This window comes from Pristiophorus japonicus, chromosome 6 (genome assembly GCF_044704955.1).
Source record: "Pristiophorus japonicus isolate sPriJap1 chromosome 6, sPriJap1.hap1, whole genome shotgun sequence".
Taxonomy (NCBI): domain Eukaryota; kingdom Metazoa; phylum Chordata; class Chondrichthyes; family Pristiophoridae; genus Pristiophorus; species Pristiophorus japonicus.
The window spans coordinates 223,701,637-223,721,619 of record NC_091982.1 but is presented as its reverse complement, the minus strand read 5'-3'; the positions used below and the strand labels follow the sequence as shown (position 1 = coordinate 223,721,619).

Below are 19,983 nucleotides of genomic sequence, written 5' to 3'. Positions count from 1 at the left end.
GGTCCAGCCCCATTGTTCCTGTGCTGAAAAGTGATGGCACAGTCAGAATCTGTGGAGACTACATGGCTACGATCAACAGGGTTTCGAAACAGGATCAGTATCCGTTACCGAAGGCTGATGACCTGTTTGCAATGCTAGCCAGAGGGAAGTCATTCACTAAACTGGATCTGACATTGGCCTACATGACACAGGAGCTGGTTGAGATGTCGAAGAAACTTACGTGCATCAACACTCATAAAGGACTGTTTATCTAGAACAGGTGTCCTTTTGGAATTCTCTCGGCTGCAGCCATATTTCAGACGAACATGGAGAGTCTACTGAAGTCCGTCCCGAGAACTGTCTTGTTCCAAGATGACATCCTGGTCACAGGTCGTGACACCGCCGAACATCTGAACAACCTGGAAGAGGTTCTACATCGACTGGACAAAGTGGGATTCTGACTGAAACGTTCTAAGTGTGTCTTCATGGCACCGGAAGTCGAATTCCTGGGGAAGAAAATTGCTGACGACGGCATCAGGCCTACGGACTCGAAAACCAAGGCCATCAAAAATGCATCCAAGCCTCAGAATGTGACGGAGCTGCGTTCGTTCCTGGGTCTACTCAACTACTTCGATAACTTCCTACCTAAATTGAGCACCTTATTAGAACCACTGCACATGCTGCTAAGAAAAGGCGACAACTGGATGTGGGGTACGTCTCAAGACAGAGCTTTTGAGAAAGCCACTAATCTGCTTTGCTGTAACAAGTTGCCGGTACATTATGACCCATGTAAACATTTAGTATTGGCCTGTGATGCTTCGTCATATGGAATTGGTTGCGTACTCCAGCAAGCTAATGAGTCGGGTAAACTTTAACCAGTCGCGTTTGCTTCAATAAATGTTGTCTAAAGCAGAAAGAGCCTACAACATGCTAGAGAAAGAAGCACTAGTCTGTGAGTATGGGGTTAAAAAGATGCATCAGTACCTGTTCGGTCTTCGGTTTGAACTGGAGACAGATTGCAAGATGCTCATTTCACTGTTCTCTGAAAACGAAGGTATCAATACCAATGCTTCATCCCGCATCCAGAGGTGGGCGCTGTCATTATCCGCTTATGATTATGTCATTCGCCATAGACCTGGCACCAAGAATTGTGCCGATGCTTTGAACCGTCTGCCGTTGCCCACACCGGAGGTGGAAATGCTATAACCGGTGGACTTATTGTTAGTTATGGATGCTTTTGAGAGTGAAGGAACCCCTGTCACGGCTCAACAAGTTAAGACTTGGACCAGCCGGGACCCGATTTTATTGGTGATGAAGAGTTGCATTCTCAAAGGTGATTGGTCTGCCATACCCATGCAAATGTGCGAAGAGCCCAAACCTTACACTCATCGCAAAGACAAACTGTCTATTCAGTTGGATTGAATACTGTGGGGCAATCGTGTTGTTATGCCCAAGAAAAGGAGAGAGAAATTTGTACGTGAGCTACATAGCACATATCCCAGAATTGTAATGATGAAAGCCATCGCCAGGTCTCATGTATGGTGGCCGGGAATTGACTCTGAGCTGGAATCATGTGTGCATCAGTGCAACACTTGCATGCAGCTCAGCAAAGCATCAGCGGAATCGCCGCTGAGTCTGTGGTCGTGGCTGTCTAAACCATGGTCCAGGATCCACGTAGATTTTGCAGGTCCCTTCCTGGGGAAGATGTTTTTAGTTGTGGTGGATGCATATTTGAAGTGGATAGAGTGTATAATCATGTCATCCAGCACATCCACAGCTACCATTGAGAATCTCAGTGTCATGTTCGTGACACATGGTCTGTCTGACATTGTTGTTAACGACAACGGATTGTGCTTCACCAGTCAGGAGTTTCAAGAGTTCAAGTAACTCAATGGTATCAAGCATGTAAGGTCAGCACTGTTCAAATCTGCATCCAATGGGCAAGCAGAACGTGCTGTCTAAATCATTAAGCAGAGTATGAAGCAAGTAAGCCAAGGGTCACTGCAGACCCGCCTGTCATGCATACTGCATGTGTTACAGGACAAGACCACACACACTTACCGGCTGTCGCCTGCTGAACTAATGATGAAGAGAGGTCTTAAGACCAAGCTATCTCTTATACACCGTGACTTGAATAATCATGTTGAATGTAGAAGACAAAGTCAGCAAGGGTATCACGATCGCGCAGCGGTGTCACGCGATATTTCTGTAAATTATTCTGTATATGATCTGAATTATGGTCAGGGTCCCAAGTGGATCGCTGGTACTGTCATGGCCAAGGAGGGCAACAGAGTATTTATTGTCAAGCTCAAAAATGGGCAAACATGCAGGAAACATATGGATCAGACAAAGCTGAGGCACACAGATGAACCAGAACAGTCGGAGGAAGAGACAATCGATGACCAACCAGCCTACCCCCAGTCATCAGAGGACTCAGTGGTCATCAGTGAATCGGGACTTTCAATCACTGACATGTTCAATGAAAATGGACTTTCAATCCCTGACATGGCCATTGCCACTCACACCAGGTCAGCCACCCAGCCACTAGTCACAACAGACTCTGAACACTCACCCAAGGCTGGAGTTGAACTGAGACGGTCAACCCAGGAGCGTAAAACGCCGGACGGTCTCAATTTGTAAAAGACTGTGTTCATATCTCAGAGGGGGTTATTGTCATGTATGTACTTTTGGGATCACTAGCCACTAGATAGTAGAACACTAGTCACTGTTGGAGGCCAAAAAGCCAGCCATTTTGTATATTAGTCATTTTGGGCCTTAATAAAGCAGAGCCAAGGTTATACCTCTTGGAGTTAAACAGTTCTCAGTCTAACAGTTATTGCATACACAACACACTCCAAAGATGCTGACTAACCTGCTGTATATTTCCAAGATTTTCTGTTTTTGTTTATTATGAAACTTGGTATTGTCTGACTCTCTGTGAGCAACCACAGTAGATCTGCTGCTATTAAAGATAAACAACTGATGTGCTGGGAATGTTAATATATTAACTGCAACCGATGTAAATTCAACATTGCACTGATTTACACACCAAGGGCTGGACTTTCGGCTTTTGTAATTTCGGGGCGTTAATGGTGGCGTGATGGTTCTGGTACTGCCTAGAACAAGTTTGTGCCCTCATCTGAAAAATTCGGCAATAAAGAGGTTTAATGATTGGGGGCACAAAATCCGGCATTACACAAGCAAGTTTTTGCACCTCAGCTGAAAATGGTGACGGTAAAAAAGTTTTAAAATTTGTGCATGCGCAGACGCGTTTAAATTTTCCCAGGCTGTGCTCCAGAGCGTGGCAGTTTCCTTCGTGCATGTGCAGATGACCCGGCCCACTTCCAGCACAGCAGGAGAGATGGCCCAGCAAGAGGGCATGGCAATTCCCTCCAGCGGCTGCTGAGGCGTTAGTGCAAGCCATTGAGAGGAGGGTCCTGCACTCCATCTGGTTGGGGGAAGGAGGCCGTTGCCCAGCATCTTTAGGAGAATTTGGAGGGAGATTGCCCAGGAGGTCTCAGTGGCAGACACGGTGGCCAGAGCTGGCCCACAATGCCGCAAAAAGTTCAACGATCTCACGAGGTTCGTCAGGGTAAGTACTCATCACATTTTTGTAGGCCTGCCATGCTTGCAAGATCACTGTCTCACACAATGTTAAGTCTTTGATGCAGCTGGCCCTTCCCTATGTGTTTCAGGCCATGGCGTGGGTTGTTGAATCCAGCAGAAAGCTGGAGGCTCACTTCTCCAGCCATTCCCTCTGCATTCAGGATGCACCTACCCTCTTGTCACCTAATCATTGTCAACTCTCCTCGCACTCCACTCCCACTGATGATATGTGTTATCCAAACATCACCCTGAGCCGCTCACCTCCTCCCAGTGTTTGAAAAACCTCAGTCAACAGCCACACAGATTGACCTGAACACATTCGCACATCCACACAGTGGCAGCTATTGAACTATGGGAGGCACATGTGTCACAAGATAATGTGGACCCTTATGGAACACTTCTTCTTGTTCATATTGCAGGCCAAGCTGTCCCATAACAGAAGGAAGCAACGCTGTACTGGAGACAGACGGCCAGAGCTGCTGGAGCTCACAGAGGTCGAGCAGCGAGGGTCGGCCCTCATGGGCGCCCCAGTTCGCACAGTGGCTGAGGGCGATGCCGAGCCTCCTGTGGGTAGTGATGGTATGTGAATGGCACTTGCGACTGATGTGACTTCCTTGACCCCTAATACCAAGTGGCTTAGCCCCTTTACATATACATGTCCAATGCCTCCCTCCTGTTATCACCCTGCCCGCTCCCCTGTTGTTAACCACACGTCTATTGCTTTGTGCCTATAGATGACTAGCCAGAAGATCGCCAATGTTCCCGTGAGCCATTGACGTCTGGCCACGGGGGAAATGATGATGGAGGGGATGATAGTCTGCTGCCTGAGCGTCAGTGCCCTCCAGTTGCACCGTCTGAGGACACACGTTGGGGGATGAAGGAGACTTCGAGGGGTTTGAGGACTCTGAGGCTTCTGGCCCCAGTGGCCTACAGCAATGCCGAGCAGGCGGGGAAGTTTGGACGCCAGCTCCCCAGAGCGTGAGTCAGCACAGTAATCCTGCTCAAGAACAGGCAGACGTGGGCCTGGACTGGTGGCAATATCCAAGGAGAACCCGGAAATGCAACACGAGCTCATGGGTGCATTGGCTAAGGTCCCCCAGAGCATAGACGTGCTTGCTGTAAGTGAGTCTCCAGCAAGCCCATCCTGGCCGCTCACAGAGGCAGATGGGCTCCAGCAGCGATAGTGTTGTGCCAGAGTGTGTGGCATGTGCCATGGGTGAGGTTGCAGCATGAGTTCAATATTTTGATATTTCAAATAACAGTGTTAATAAAGAGGAGACTAATTGATGTCCTGTTTCTGAATGCTCCATTTTTGATCGGAGTGGAGGAGCAGTGAGCGTCGTGATCGGGGCCCAGGAGAGGCGAGGGCCCAGGGGCAGCACGGGCCAGCGCACACTGTGATCTATGGATAGTAGGAGCATATGTGCACACTAGGTCCATGCAGCAGAGCTTGGTCTCCAGTCGTCTTGGTTAACCCTTGCCACTGGATCAAGCTGGTGTAGTGGCTGGTGTGCAACAGCCACCCCATGTTAAAAGAATCCATGCACAGGCATCTTCCACCCTTCAGTATGTAGTTCGGGACATCGAATGTCAGGTCCCTCATTGAAACACCTGTGAACTCATCCCTTTTTGGTGTGGAAGCAGGTCATCCTCAATACGCGGGATTACCCAATACTATACTATACTGCAGCAGGATTGCATCGCAGGCACAAGCTATGCTCCAGCTTGGTGATGTCATATAATCACTGACTGCTGCTATCCTCTCTGACTTCCCCATTTGGATGCTGAAGCCCAGCCTCGTGTGAGTGTCATTGGTTCCCAGGAAATGGAAGGTGCTGTCCTTCCTCAACATGACAGCATTTCAGTTCCCACCACTGACTCTCCCACCATGCACCTGACGCAATCCACACCCGAGCCATCAGAGACAGCTGCCGCCAATGCTGAGGCACAGCAGTCCGCAGCCGGGCCTTCCTGGGCCACAGCTGGTCCAGGGCGTCCTCCTAGGCCATCTGCACTGTCTGGCCCACCAACAAAGCAGACCTCAAGCAGCCTTGCTGTAGGTACTGAGGCCTCATTGAGGAGGAGCAGCAGGTGTGGGAGGGGGATGGAGGGAAGGGGTGGAAAAGCTCAGGGCAAGTCCCTTTTAGGAGTGTGAGGACATTGTGGAGATGCCTTCGTGTATTGTGATGATGTATATAAATAGTTGAGTTGAAGTAATCCAATGCCTTGTCCTTGAGTGCCTTGCAGCAGAATGCTGTTTATTAAATGGTTTTGTTTTGTTGGGGGGAACTGTTTGTTACTTTGTTGGAGTAAATTGTCACTTTGATCATTTGCCTTTGGTGTCATGTACATCATTCCAAAGTTCACCGATGATGTGCCTTTATGGTGGCAAATAGCATGGCCAGTTTTAGTGCATCCCTCCGTTTCCTCCATTCAAGCCAACTGGTCCATTATGAGCTGGCGATGTGCGGCTCTTTGTCCAGCAGAATTTCGGGTGGCCTCCCCCGTGGATGGGGTGGCTATGCATTTGGGGCCTCACCAGGCTCCTCTTCATCGTCCTTCTCCTGAGGTGGCCCTGCAATCCCCATTGGCAATGCCTGGACCCTCATAATGGCCAAGCTGTGCAGCATGAAGCACAACACAATTAATTTGGAGACCTGTTGAGCAGAGTATTGAAGGCTGCTTCCAGAGTGGTCCAGGCATCGGAAGCGTTGCTTGAGCACCCCTATTGTCTGTTCGATTATGTTGCATGGCTCTCATTGTAGTGCTCCTCGACTTCTGTGGTGGGTTTGCGGAGGGGGTCATGAGCCAGGTGACTAGGCCGTATCCTTTGTCCCCGAGCAGCCAGCCGCGCCCTTTCCTTTGTCGCTGAAACATTCATAACATACTACTCTCATGCAAGATGAAAGCATCATGTGCTCTCCCTGGATAGCAGGCATGTGAGGATGTGCTGAGTGTGGTTGCACAGCAGCTGCACATTTAGGGAGTGGTATCCCTTTTGGTTTCTGAATACCTCTGTGTTGTGGAATGGTGCTGGCAAGGCCCTGTGTGTGCAGTCAATGGCTGTCCACAATTCTGCCAAACCCACATGCCCACTCATTCTGGCTGTCCCTCTTCATTGGGAACTTTATGAAGTTCATTCTGCGGGCATACAGAGCCTTTGTAATATGCCGAATGCAGCGATGTGCAGCGTATTGAGAGATTTTGCATTGGAGTTTAGAAGTATGAGAGGGGATCTCATAGAAACATATAAGATTCTGACGGGACAGGACAGGTTAGATGCGGGTAGATTGTTCCCAATGTTGGGGAAGTCCAGAACCAGGGAACCCAGTCTTAGGATAAGGGGTAGGCCATTTAGGACTGAGATGAGGAGAAACTTCTTCGCTCAGAGAGTTGTTAACCTGTGGAATTCCCTGCCGCAGAGAGTTGTTGATGCCAGTTCATTGGATGTATTCAAAAGGGAGCTAGATATGGCCCTTGCGGCTATGGGGATCAAGGGGTATGGAGAGAAAGCAAGAAAGGAGTACTGAGGGAATGATCAGCTATGATCTTATTGAATGGTGGTGCAGGCTCAACTCCTGCACCTATTTTCTATGTTTCTATGTTTCTATGTCCTGGAAGGAGCCAGAGGCATATAAGGCCAATGCCACAGTCACTGCGACGGGAAGTCCTGTTGGCGCTGGAAGGCTGTAGGTCTGCCTGTCGGAGATTGCATATCTCTGTCAGCACTTCCTTTCGGAAGCGCAGCCTTCTCACACACTGCTCCTCAGAGAGCTGGAGGTATGAGCATTGGTGTCTGTAAACCCATGGGGGGGTGAGCCCTCCTCCCCAGATGTCTTTGGCCTCTCCTCATCCGTGGACCAAAATGGCCAAGAGCCCTTTTTCTATCTTGATGCCGCCTAGCAATAGCATGGAGCATGATATGCTGGGAAACTAGTAATGCCCCCATTAAATTATCTCACTGATGTTGTAAGAACACTCTAATGGCAGATAAAACTGCTGCTTTCAAGTTGGAGCTTCACGCAGTGTGCTGTGTGCAACCGTTGAAGTCAATGTGACCTGCGAGATAGGATCCTCCTCCCTCCATTTAAATACACCGCAAATACACTGCACCCTGGGAATGCCTAGGCATTTTCTGGGACGGGTGTATGATGGGGCTTTGGGGCCTAATTTTGCAACTGGGGCACTAGTGGAGCATTACATATTGATTGACTTCATGATTTCACTGAAACAAGAGGGTGGGGCGGTAAGTTTGTGCGCCGCCGCAAATCTGAGCCGAATTAGCATACCAGGCGCTAAAAGCTGGACGCTTGCAGTTGCGTCTAAAAACACCCTTTACCGTCCCTCCAGGGCGCTACTGGAGGAGCAAGGGAGCCAAAAATCCAGCCCCAAATAACTAAGTGAACAAAGACTATAAGCATGTGAAGGTAATTTATGTGCAGGAATCTTGCAATATCATGCACAAGTCAATTCAATTGCTGTTTCTTCTTGAAACCAATTCGAAACATTGACTTTATTGGGATTTCAAATAGAGAAATGCAGGTTATGCATACCTCATAAAGATTAAAACATGAATATAAATGAGTTCAATGATTTTTGCAACTCGGTCTATTTCCTCAAGGCCTGGTGACTTACTAACTGAATACAGGTCAGCTATTATGTCACACAGCTGGTTCCACAGGATAAGCACATCACCGCGAGTAGAACTAACTTGGTCACTTTTCACAGTGCAATATACTTGCTTGTGTTTGCGGGGAAATATAACTCAGTTCCTAATTTGGAATCTACAAACTATTTTGGGTGTGTCTAAGGGCTGATTTCAGTGAGTGCTGACACTCATGCACATACAATAGGGAACCAATGGCTTTGGCTTTCATTCTCTGTTGTGGTGTAGATACCGCAGAAATTGCTCGTCCATCGTAATAGTGACACGAACACAGTGACAAACCAACACATTGAAATGTTTCAATTATGATACAAGAAGTTATTTGTAAAAAATGCTATTGCTGTAACTGCAAGGTTTTCAAAAGATGTTCGGGGCAAAATTGCCCCACGTTCCGTTTGGGGCGCATAATTTGAATTAAATGGAAACTTAGCGCCAGCAGAATTGGGTTCTTTGAACAATCTGAGAGGCGGTATTGGATGCATAATTTGCCTCCGCGAAGCGATAGTGGGGCAATAGAGGGGTGGAAACCCGATGTGGCACAACGCCCCTCCCCTTCTTTTAAAGGGGCGGGCGCCCATTGCGAACTCTGCAGCCATTTTCCTGGTGCCCACTGGGCCACCAGGGAGCGTTTCGGTTCGGCCAGTGGCTGCCATTGTCGGGCCGACTGTGAAGTCGGCCGACAAAAAAAGATACCGGCCGTGGTGCAAGACTCTCCCCTTTAAGGGCAGATGGGGCGACCCAGCCACGACAGCTTCACGACCCGCAAAGCTGTCATTGGCATCCACCCACGCCAATCTCACATTAAAATGGACTGCAAAAACTTCTATAGATATGTAAAGAGAAAAAGGTTAGTAAAGACAAATGTAGGTCCCCTGCAGTCAGAATCAGGGGAAGTCATAACTGGAACAAAGAAATGGCAGACCAATTGAACAAGTACTTTGATTCGGTATTCACTAAGGAGGACACAAACAACCTTCCGGATATAAAAGGGGTCAGAGGGTCTAGTAAGAAGTAGGAACTGAGGGAAATCCTTATTAGTCGGGAAATTGTGTTGGGGAAATTGATGGGATTGAAGGCCGATAAATCCCCAGGGCCTGAAGGTCTGCATCCCAGAGTACTTAAGGAGGTGGCCTTGGAAATAGCGGATGCATTGACAGTCATTTTCCAACATTCCATAGACTCTGGATCAGTTCCTATGGAGTGGAGGGTAGCCAATATAACCCCACTTTTTAAAAAAGGAGGGAGAGAAAACAGGGAATTACAGACCGGTCAGCCTGACATCGGTAGTGGGTAAAATGATGGAATCAATTATTAAGGATGTCATAGCAGCGCATTTGGAAAGAGGTGACATGATAGGTCCAAGTCAGCATGGATTTGTGAAAGGGAAATCATGCTTGACAAATCTTCTGGAATTTTTTGAGGATGTTTCCAGTAGAGTGGACAAGGCAAAACCAGTTGATATGGTGTATTTGAACTTTCAGAAGGCTTTCGACAAGGTCCCACACAAGAGATTAATATGCAAAGTTAAAGCACATGGGATTGGGGTAGTATGCTGACGTGGATTGAGAACTGGTTGGCAGACAGGAAGCAAAGAGTAGGAGTAAATGGGTACTTTTCAGAATGGCAGGCAGTGACTAGTGGGGTACCGCAAGGTTCTGTGCTGGGGCCCCAGCTGTTTACACTGTACATTAATGATTTAGACGAGGGGATTAAATGTAGTATCTCCAAATTTGCGGATGACACTAAGTTGGGTGGCAGTGTGAGCTGTGAGGAGAATGCTATGAGGCTGCAGAGTGACTTGGATAGGTTAGGTGAGTGGGCAAATGCATGGCAGATGAAGTATAATGTGGATAAATGTGAGGTTATCCACTTTGGTTGTAAAAACAGAGAGACAGACTATTATCTGAATGGTGACAGATTTGGAAAAGGGGAGATGCAACGAGACCTGGGTGTCATGGTACATCAGTCATTGAAGGTTGGCATGCAGATACAGCAGGCGGTGAAGAAAGCAAATGGCATGTTGGCCTTCATAGCGAGGGGATTTGAGTACAGGGGCAGGGAGGTGTTACTACAGTTGTACAGGGGCTTGGTGAAGCCACATCTGGAGTATTGTGTACAGTTTTGGTCTCCTAACTTGAGGAAGGACATTCTTGCTATTGAGGGAGTGCAGCGAAGGTTCACCAGACTGATTCCCGGGATGGCAGGACTGACATATCAAGAAAGACTGGATCAACTGGGCTTGTATTCACTGGAGTTCAGAAGAATGAGAGGGGATCTCATAGAAACGTTTAAAATTCTGACGGGTTTAGACAGTTTAGATGCAGGAAGAATGTTCCCAATGTTGGGGAAGTCCAGAACAAGGGGTCACAGTCTAAGGATAAGGGGTAAGCCATTTAGGACCGAGATGAGGAGAAACTTCTTCACCCAGAGAGTGGTGAACTTGTGGAATTCTCTACCACAGAAAGTTGTTGAGGCCAACTCACTAAATATATTCAAAAAGGAGTTAGATGTAGTCCTTACTACTAGGGGGATCAAGGGTTATGGCGAGAAAGCAGGAATGTGGTACTGAAGTTGCATGATCAGCCATGAACTCATTGAATGGTGGTGCAGGCTCAAAGGGCCAAATGGCCTACTCCTGCACCTATTTTCTATGTTTCCATCCCGCGGCGCAAAGTGGTTGGTGCGGGGCGGTGTGTGGTTGGCGCCAACGGCGATTACGTCATCGCCGGTTGTGTGCCGGCCCGGGGCGGTAATCAAGGGGCATGGTGCTGCCAGAACAGCACATCCCCAGGCCTCCGGGGCAATTTCTCTGCAGGTGCTAGTGCCCCCCCCCCCCCCCCCCATTCCCCTGGACAAAAACATCAATGCGCCGTTAGCGTCGACGACTACGTGTGCGGGAAGTGTATCCGCCTCCAGCTCCTGACGGTCCGCGTTGCGGAATTGGAGCTGAGGGTGGATTCACTCTGGAGCATCCATGATGCTGAGAATGACATGAGTAGCACGTGTAGCGAGTTGGTCTTACCGTAGGTGAAGGGTCCACAGCCAGCTAGTGAATGGAAGACCAGCAGGAAGAGCAGTGCAAGGAAGGTAGTGCAGGGGTCCCCTGCGGTCATCCCCCTGCAAAACAGATACACCGTTTTGAGTACTGTTGAGGGGGATGACTCATCAGGGGAGGGCAGCAGCAGCCAAGTTCATGGCACCGTGGCTGGCTCTGCTGATCAGGAGGGCAGGAAAAAGAGTGGGAAAGCGATAGTGATAGGGGATTCGATTGTAAGGGGAATAGATAGGCGTTCTGCGGCCACAACCGAGACTCCAGGATGGTATGTTGCCTCCCTGGTGCAAGGGTCAAGGATTTCTCGGAGCGGGTGCAGGATATTCTGAAAAGGGAGGGTGAACAGCCAGTTGTCGTGGTGTACATTGGTACCAATGATATCGGTAAAAAAAGGGATGAGGTCCTACAAGATGAATTTAAGGAGCTAGGAGCTAAATTAAAACGTAGGACCTCAAAAGTAGTAATCGCAGGATTGCTACCAGTGCCACGTGCAAATCAGAGTAGGAATCGCAGGATAGCTCAGATGAATACGTGGCTTGAGTAGTAGTGCAGCAGGAAGGGATTCAAATTCCTGGGGCATTGGAACCGGTTCTGGGGAAGGTGGGACCAGTACAAACCGGACAGTCTGCACCTGGGCAGGACCAGAACCAATGTCCGAGGGGGAGTGTTTGCTCGTGCTGTTGGGGAGGAGTTAAACTAATATGGCAGGGGGATGGGAACCAATGCAGGAAGACAGAGGGAAACAAAAAGGAGACAAAAGCAAAAGACAGAAACAAGATGAGTAAAAGTGGAGGGCAGAGAAACCTAAGGTAAAAAACAAAAAGGGCCACTGAATATAAAGGGGCTGCAGGAGGGGTCAAAATTAAAAATCATGGTTTAAAAACCAGTATTAAAACACTCTACCTAAACGCGCGCAACATTCGAAATAAAGTAAATGAGTTGACGGCACAAATCATTACAAATGGGTATGATTTGGTGGCCATTACAGAAACGTGGTCAAGACTGGGAATTAAACATACAGGGGTATCTGACGATTCGGAAAGATAGACAACAAGGGAAAGGAGGTGGGGTAGCTCTGTTAATAAAGGATGATATCAGGGCAGTTGTGAGAGACGATATTGGCTCTAATGAACAAAATGTTGAATCAATGTGGGTGGAGATCAGAGATAGTAAGGGGAAAAAGTCACTGGTGGGTGTAGTTTATAGGCCCCAAAATAATAACTTCACGGTGGGCAGGGCAATAATCAAGGGAATAATGGAGGCATGTGAAAAAGGAACGGCAGTAGTCATGGGGGATTTTAGCCTACATATCGATTGGTCAAATCAAATCGCACGGGGTAGCCTAGAGGAGGAAGTCATAGAATGCATACAGGATTGTTTCTTAGAACAGTATGTTACATAACCTACAAGGGAGCAAGCTATCTTAGATCTGGTCCTGTGTAATGAGACAGGAAGAATAAACGATCTCCGAGTAAAAGATCCTCTCAGAATGAGTGATCACAGTATGGTGGAATTGTAATACAGATTGAAGATGAGGAAGTAGTGTCTCAAATGAGCGTACTATGCTTAAACAAAGGGGACTACAGTGGGATGAGGGCAGAGTTGGCTAAAGTAAACTGGAAACACAGACTAAACGGTGGCACAATTGAGGAACAGTGGAGGACTTTTAAGGAGCTCTTTCATAGTGCTCAACAAAAATATATTCCAGTGAAAAAGAAGGGCAGTAAGAGAAGGGATAACCAGCTGTGGATAACCAAGGAAATAAAGGAGTATCAAATTAAAAACCAATGCGTATAAGGTGGCCAAGGTTAGTGGGAAAATTGAAGATTGGGAACATTTTAAACGACATCAAAGAATGATTAAGAAAGCAATAAAGAAAGGAAAGATAGATTATGAAGGTAAACTTGGGCAAAACATAAAAACGGATAGTAAAAGCTTTTACAGATATATAAAACGGAAAAGAGTGACTAAAGTAAATGTTGGTCCCTTAGAAGATGAGAAGGGGGATTTAATAATGGGAAATGTGGAAATGGCTGAGATCTTAAACAATTATTTTGCTTCGGTCTTCACAGTGGAAAACACAAAAACCATACCAAAAATTGCTGGTCACAGGAATGTGGGAAGGGAGAACCTTGAGACAATCACTATCACTAGCGGAGTAGTGCTGGGCAGGCTAATGGGACTCAAGGTAGACAAGTCCCCTGGTCCTGATGAAATGCATCTCAGGATATTAAAAGAGATGGCGGAAGTTATAGCAGATGCATTCGTTATAATCTACCAAAATTCTCTGGACTCTGGGGAGGTACCAGCGGATTGGAAAGCAGCTAATGTAACGCCTCTGTTTAAAAAAGGGGGCAGACAAAAGGCAGGTAACTATAGGCCGGTTAATTTAACATCTGTAGTGGGGAAAATGCTTGAAACTATCATTAAGGAAGAAATAGCGGGACATCTAGATAGGAATAGTGCAATCAAGCAGACGCAGCTTGGATTCATGAAGGGGAAATCATGTTTAACTAATTTACTGGAATTCTTTGAGGATATAATGAGCATGGTGGATAGAGGTGTACCGATGGATGTGGTGTATTTAGATCTTCAAAAGGCATTCGATAAGGTGCCACACAAAAGTTTACTGCAGAAGATAAAGGTACCCGGAGTCAGAGGAAATGTGTTAGCATGGATAGAGAATTGGCTGGCGAACAGAAATCAGAGAGTTGGGATAAATGGGCCCTTTTTGGGTTGGAAGTCGGTGGTTAGTGGTGTGCCACAGGGATCGGTGCTGGGACCACAACTGTTTACAATATACATAGATGACCTGGAAGAGGGGACAGAGTGTAGTGTAACAAAATTTGCAGATGACACAAAGATTAGTGGGAAAGCGGGTTGTGTAGAGGACATAGAAAGGCTGCAAAGAGATTTAGATAGGTTAAGCGAATGGGCTAAGGTCTGGCAGATGGAATACAATGTCGGAAAGTGTGAGGTCATCCACCTTGGGAAAAAAAATAGTAAAAGGGAATATTATTTGAATGGGGAGAAATTACAACATGCTGCGGTGCAGAGGGACCCGGGGGTCCTTGTGCATGAATCCCAAAAAGTTAGTTTGCAGGTGCAGCGGGTAATCAGGAAGGCTAATGGAATGTTGGCCTTCATTGTGAGAGGGATGGAGTACAAAAGCAGGGAGGTCCTTCTGCATCTGTATAGGGTATTGGTGAGGCCGCACCTGGAGTACTGCGTGCAGTTTTGGTCACCTTACTTCAGGAAGGATATACTGGCTTTGGAGGGGGTACAGAGACGATTCACGAGGCTGATTCCAGAGATGAGGGGGTTACCTTATGATGATAGATTGAGTAGACTGGGTCTTTACTCGTTGGAGTTCAGAAGGATGAGGGGTGATCTTATAGAAACATTTAAAATAATGAAAGGGATAGACAAGATCGAGGCAGAGAGGTTGTTTCCACTGGTCAGGGAGACTAGAACTAGGGGGCACAGCCTCAAAATACCGGGGAGCCAATTTAAAACCGAGTTGAGAAGGAATTTCTTCTCCCAGAGGGTTGTGAATCTGTGGAATTCTCTGCCCAAGGAAGCAGTTGAGGCTAGCTCATTGAATGTATTCAAATCACAGATAGATAGATTTTTAACCAATAAGGGAATTAAGGGTTACAGGAAGCGGGTGGATAAGTGGAGCTGAGTCCACAGCCAGATCAGCCATATTAAATGGCGGAGCAGGCTCGAGGGGCTAGATGGCCGACTCCTGTTCCTAATTCTTATGTTCTTATGTTCCCTAGGGGTGCTAACGGGGTTATAAAAAGAGGCAATTTGGCCCCTGTTGTTCCTTTTGGGGAAGAGGGGAATTGTTTGCTCTAAACTAATTGAAGGTGGATGTGAAAGAAACAACAAGTGAAACTTTAGTTTTCATCAGCGAAGTTACCGAATTGAATCGAGGCACAAGCACAACAAAAAGGGTCGAAATGAATCTGTGTTTTGTTGCTTCGGTTACAAAGCCAACTTAGGGTTTCATTAAGGTAACACTGAACACTCCAAGGCATTTTACAGTTGGGTATTGGACTTGAGCCCAATAGAATAGGGAGGAAGGAATTGCAGAAAATGCCATGGAGAAGTAAGCTTTAAGAAGGCTCTTGGTGGGGGCGGTGGGCATGAGGAGATGTGCAATCGTGTTAACAGCATGAATGTCGTGTGCTGCCTGCACTACTTTCAAAGGCAGATCGCGCATTACTATGCCCACAACCGTTTTCGGGCCTTATCGAATTTTTAGCATTGAGTTTTACCCATGTTCAAAAACTATTCTAAAAACTGATTTTCTACAAATTTTCCCAGGTTTTTGGGATCCAATATTTTCATACTGATTTTCTATTGGGTTCTTTCTCTTTAAAAGAAACTGTACAAATGTATTTAGAAATCTTAAATTGACAATAAAAATTGTCTTTAATCCATAAATATTTTGAAATACAATTATTATTTAATTGTGAAATAATTATCAATTATTTATATCTTTAGCAAAGGGGAAGAAGTCAATTCAACCAAATTGTTCAGTTAGAAGTGAGGGGGAGTCATTTTGCACATGCTCTCTACCTGTAACTGCCTCGCTATCTAACGGCTCAACCGCAAGAAACTTTGGTTCTTTAGAAAGTCTTTTACTGCTCAGGGGGATATCTTCTTCCCCCATCAGTGCCTGTGGTACATGTATTCGCATCGTACAGCACACGAGGAGACCATTCGGTCCATCGTATCTGAGCCACCATCAGTCTCCAGCCCATGTTAAGAAAAACACCTGGCGAAACGGGCGATATTAAGAGCGGCACCATTGGGGTTGTACGAAACAGCTCGTCCAACTCGAGAGGAAGTGTGCATTGTCATTTGTAGAAACACTCGGCAGACAGATCCGACTTCAGGTGGGTGGTGAGTACTTCGGCAGCAGTTGCTTATCGATAATGTCTGAGACGGTGCGCACAGGGTGTAACGTGCAGGGAAAGAAAGAACTTGCATTGATGTAGCGCCTTTCGCGATCCCAGGACCTTCCAACGCGTTTTTACAGACCAATGCAGTGCTTCTGAAGTGCATTGGAGGGAAATACTCTTAATAAAGGCGAGAAAATGGCTGGGGAAAGGTGAGGGATGGTTCAATGGCCTGATTTGACTCTGCCATCACTGTTTTATTTCGGATTCTTACAGCGATGAACTGTGAAGGCTCATGGAATCAGACCGACTTGTCGCATCAGGTGGTTCTGCTTGTGTTTAGTTTACCAACGATCGTTGTTGGCTCAACACTGAACGGAGTGGCACTGTGCATAATCTGCTATCGAATAAAGGCGAGGACCAAGCCGCTGATCTACATGGCTAACCTGGTCTTCTCCGATGTCTTTCTGCTTTTCGCCTTGCCTTTCAAAATCCTCGCCTATTATATCCGCGAGGAGTGGCCCAGGCGCCTGGGAAAGATGTTCTGTCAGTTTCTGGAGTCCCTGTGTTTTATCAACACTTACGCCAGCATCCTGCTGATAACCCTGATCTGTGTAGATCGCTACATCGCCATCACACATCCTTTCCTGGTCAACGCCATCTCGTCCCCGAAGCGAACCGCGATCATCTGCGCTTCAATCTGGGCAGTCGTGTGGTCAGCAAGCATCTACATCTATTTCACCAGTGATTCGGACTCCTGTTTTTACCATCTCGCGCCTGAAGTTTTGAAAATGGGTTTCATTGCCCCCCTGGGAGTACTATTTTTGATATGTGCGTTTATAATGATGTTCTGCTCCCTGCATATCGTCCATAGACTGAAAGTTCAAGCCAGCGAGACACAGGTGGGCTGGCTTGAACTGAATAAATCCGCCAAGATCATCCTTTCAAATTTGATGACCTTCCTGATCTGCTTCACGCCCTATCAAACCATACTGCTGCTGTACTCCTTAACGATCAATGGATTCCTCTCCCAAAGTTACTGCGAACAATTGCGCAGCGCTCTGCATTTCAGCCTGTACTTGGCCAATGTCAACTGTTGCCTGGACGCAATCTACTATTTCTACGGCATTAAAGAATTGTGCCAGTCAAGCTCGGGCAGAAGTCAGCTCCCAGATTCCAACATCCAATTGGGTGTCTGCGAGACATTAGTGGATTCGACCGCGGACCACCCACTCAACTCTCAGTCTCGTTAACCTTCACCCCAACCACTGCTGCCCCAGTTTTCTACAGCAATGATCTCGTTTTACTGCTTGTTTTTTTTAAAACAAAAGATCATCTATCGCCGCTGTACTAAATACAGCTTTATGCGCGGTCCTGGTACTGCTGCAGGTTATTTATAGCACGGTTCAAACTCCCTGAAAAATTGGTAAATAATTATACTGGAAAATTTAAACTTTGATATCAAAAATATTTTCGTGCATCAGAAAGACGAGGTAGCGGACACAAAATGAACATTGACATGTGAAAACAGAACATTTTTATATGGTGGTTGGCTTTCCCCGGATAAAAGATATGGGTCAAAGTCGGGTATACGGAGTTAGATCGCAGATCAGCCATGATATTGAATGGTGGAGCAGACTCGAGGGGCTCAATGGCCTACTCCTGTTCATATGTACTGAATGTTTCTGTCCCATGCACAGATGTACAATAAGGGACTCAGCTGAAGACCTCATCATTTTTCTGGATTTAATGCCTGTAGGGGAACTAATATTTCTTATGTGAATATATTAAATCGTCTTTTTAAATATATACTTAAAATTACTCTGAAAAAACTCTCAAATAATGAATTCAATATCTAATTCCATTTGTATAGATAGCAAACCACCAATGCACTTGCACCATTTAAAACATTCAGTACATGTGGTCAATGTGTCTAGATAAGCTAATTTAGCATGTGAGTGATGGATATATATTTGGTTTCACTATTCCATACAAAAGAAAATGTAATTTGAATATGCAATACAAGGTACATTGACTAGGCTTGTATTCTCTTAAATATAGAAGATTAAGGGATGATTTCATTGAGGCATTTAAGATTATTAAAGATGTAGATGGATAGACAATTTACTCTAGTGGGGGATTCCAGAACAAGGGAGCATAACCTTAACATTAGAGCTTGGCCACTTAGGGGTGATGTCTGAATGCACTTCTTCACACAAAGGGTAGTGAAAATCTGGAACTCTCTTCCCCCAATTGAACATTTAAAAACTGAGATTGATAGAATTTTGTTAGGCAAGGTTTATGGAACCAAGATGGAGTTAAGCTATGAAATCAGCCATGATCTAAGTGAATTACAGAATAGGCTTGAGGGACTGAATGGCCTACTGCCATTCCTATGTTCCTATGCCAGTTGGAAGTAACATTAGTTAGTTGTAGGACATAAATGAAAATATATTAAATTGAGAATAAAATTAAATGATGAAGAAATTGGGAGGTAATAATCAAATGACAAACTGATATACATCATGAATTTCTAATGCATAATATTCAAAGCAAAATCTGTTCCATTGTCAGCAATTCTTACTCCTGAGCGGAGTTATCTGGACTAGCACATGAAGATGTCAGAACTGGAGTGAAGTAATTAAAAGTTCCCTGATCCTCTAATTGCTTCAAAGCATATAACATTAGAACGACTGACTGATACTGGGTAGTATACAGTTGTTTCCTATTATAACATCCAGTATTATGTGTTCATTCCGTGAAATACAGTTTTGTTTTAAATATATGGATGTGGCACATCTCCAAATTTGTCTGAGGAGAAGTTATTAACAGAATCACTTTAGAATTGGGACTACTGAAAGTTTAAATAAATTTGGTTGGAAATCTGTGACAGCAAAAAAAAATAATCTCTATGGATCACTGTTATTTTTCAAAATATAAATTGATAAATAATTTGCTAAATACACAGCTGAAAGTTGAATTGAGACATACAGATCAGAAAGGTTCCAGGTTGTGAGCTTTGGTCTGCAACGAGTTAGCTGATCCCAATTGGGATTATGGAAGTGATGCTATAATTGGTTTACCAGGCCGCGATTTTACTCACCTCTGTGGGTCTGGGGCAGGCGATGTTGGTGACGGTTCATGGCCCCACTGCTGGTTTCATCCCACTCCCAAATTAATTTCACTTGATAGAGCTTGTTAAGCCCGCCCAGCCCAATTCCCGGGCCAATTAGATAATGAGCAGCCTGTCCCTGAAGGCACCATAGAGAGCGAGACGGGAGAAGAGGAGGAGGAAGAACACACCGTGTCACTGCATGTCTCACCCACAGGCACCAGCTCAGATACTGGCACTACGTGTTTTTTTTAGAGATTAGTGTAGATCTGCACAGAATGAGGCCCTGGGGATGAGTGGGCTGTATCAAGTTCAGGGGGAAAGGGTAGCTCGCCGGAGGGCGAGTTCGTGTGCGAGTTCCATATAGGACTCAAATGAAGATCTCGATGGGGAGGTATTTAGAAGGGTGATGGGCATGAACATGGAGATGATATGTGCAATGACAAGCGTGTCCGAGAGTCTCTCGGCAATGATAAGGAGCATAGAGAAGTCCACCTCCAACATTGCACAAGCCTCAGCACACACCATGGAGCCCATCATTTCCAGTCTACAACTTTTAAAAGTTTATTTCTGTTCGATAGTTCTGAGTCTATTAACCAGAGGCGTTGCAGGGTAGCTCAGTCCCATGGAGTGCAGATCCTGTGCCATGTGGGAAGTC

The 19,983-nt window shown here is 46.1% G+C and overlaps 1 protein-coding gene across 1 annotated transcript in view; it reads left to right on the top strand.

Annotated features, from left to right (window-relative positions):
• The window catches only part of LOC139266260 (G-protein coupled receptor 35-like), a 43,596-nt gene extending 26,130 nt beyond the window's left edge, over positions 1–17,466 (top strand). The window contains exons 3-4 of the mRNA XM_070884090.1: positions 4,005–4,164; positions 16,490–17,466. Of these exons, the coding sequence (XP_070740191.1) occupies positions 4,005–4,164; positions 16,490–17,466 (1,137 nt within the window). The remainder of the gene's footprint in view (positions 1–4,004; positions 4,165–16,489) is intronic.
• Positions 17,467–19,983: the final 2,517 nt, after the last annotated feature.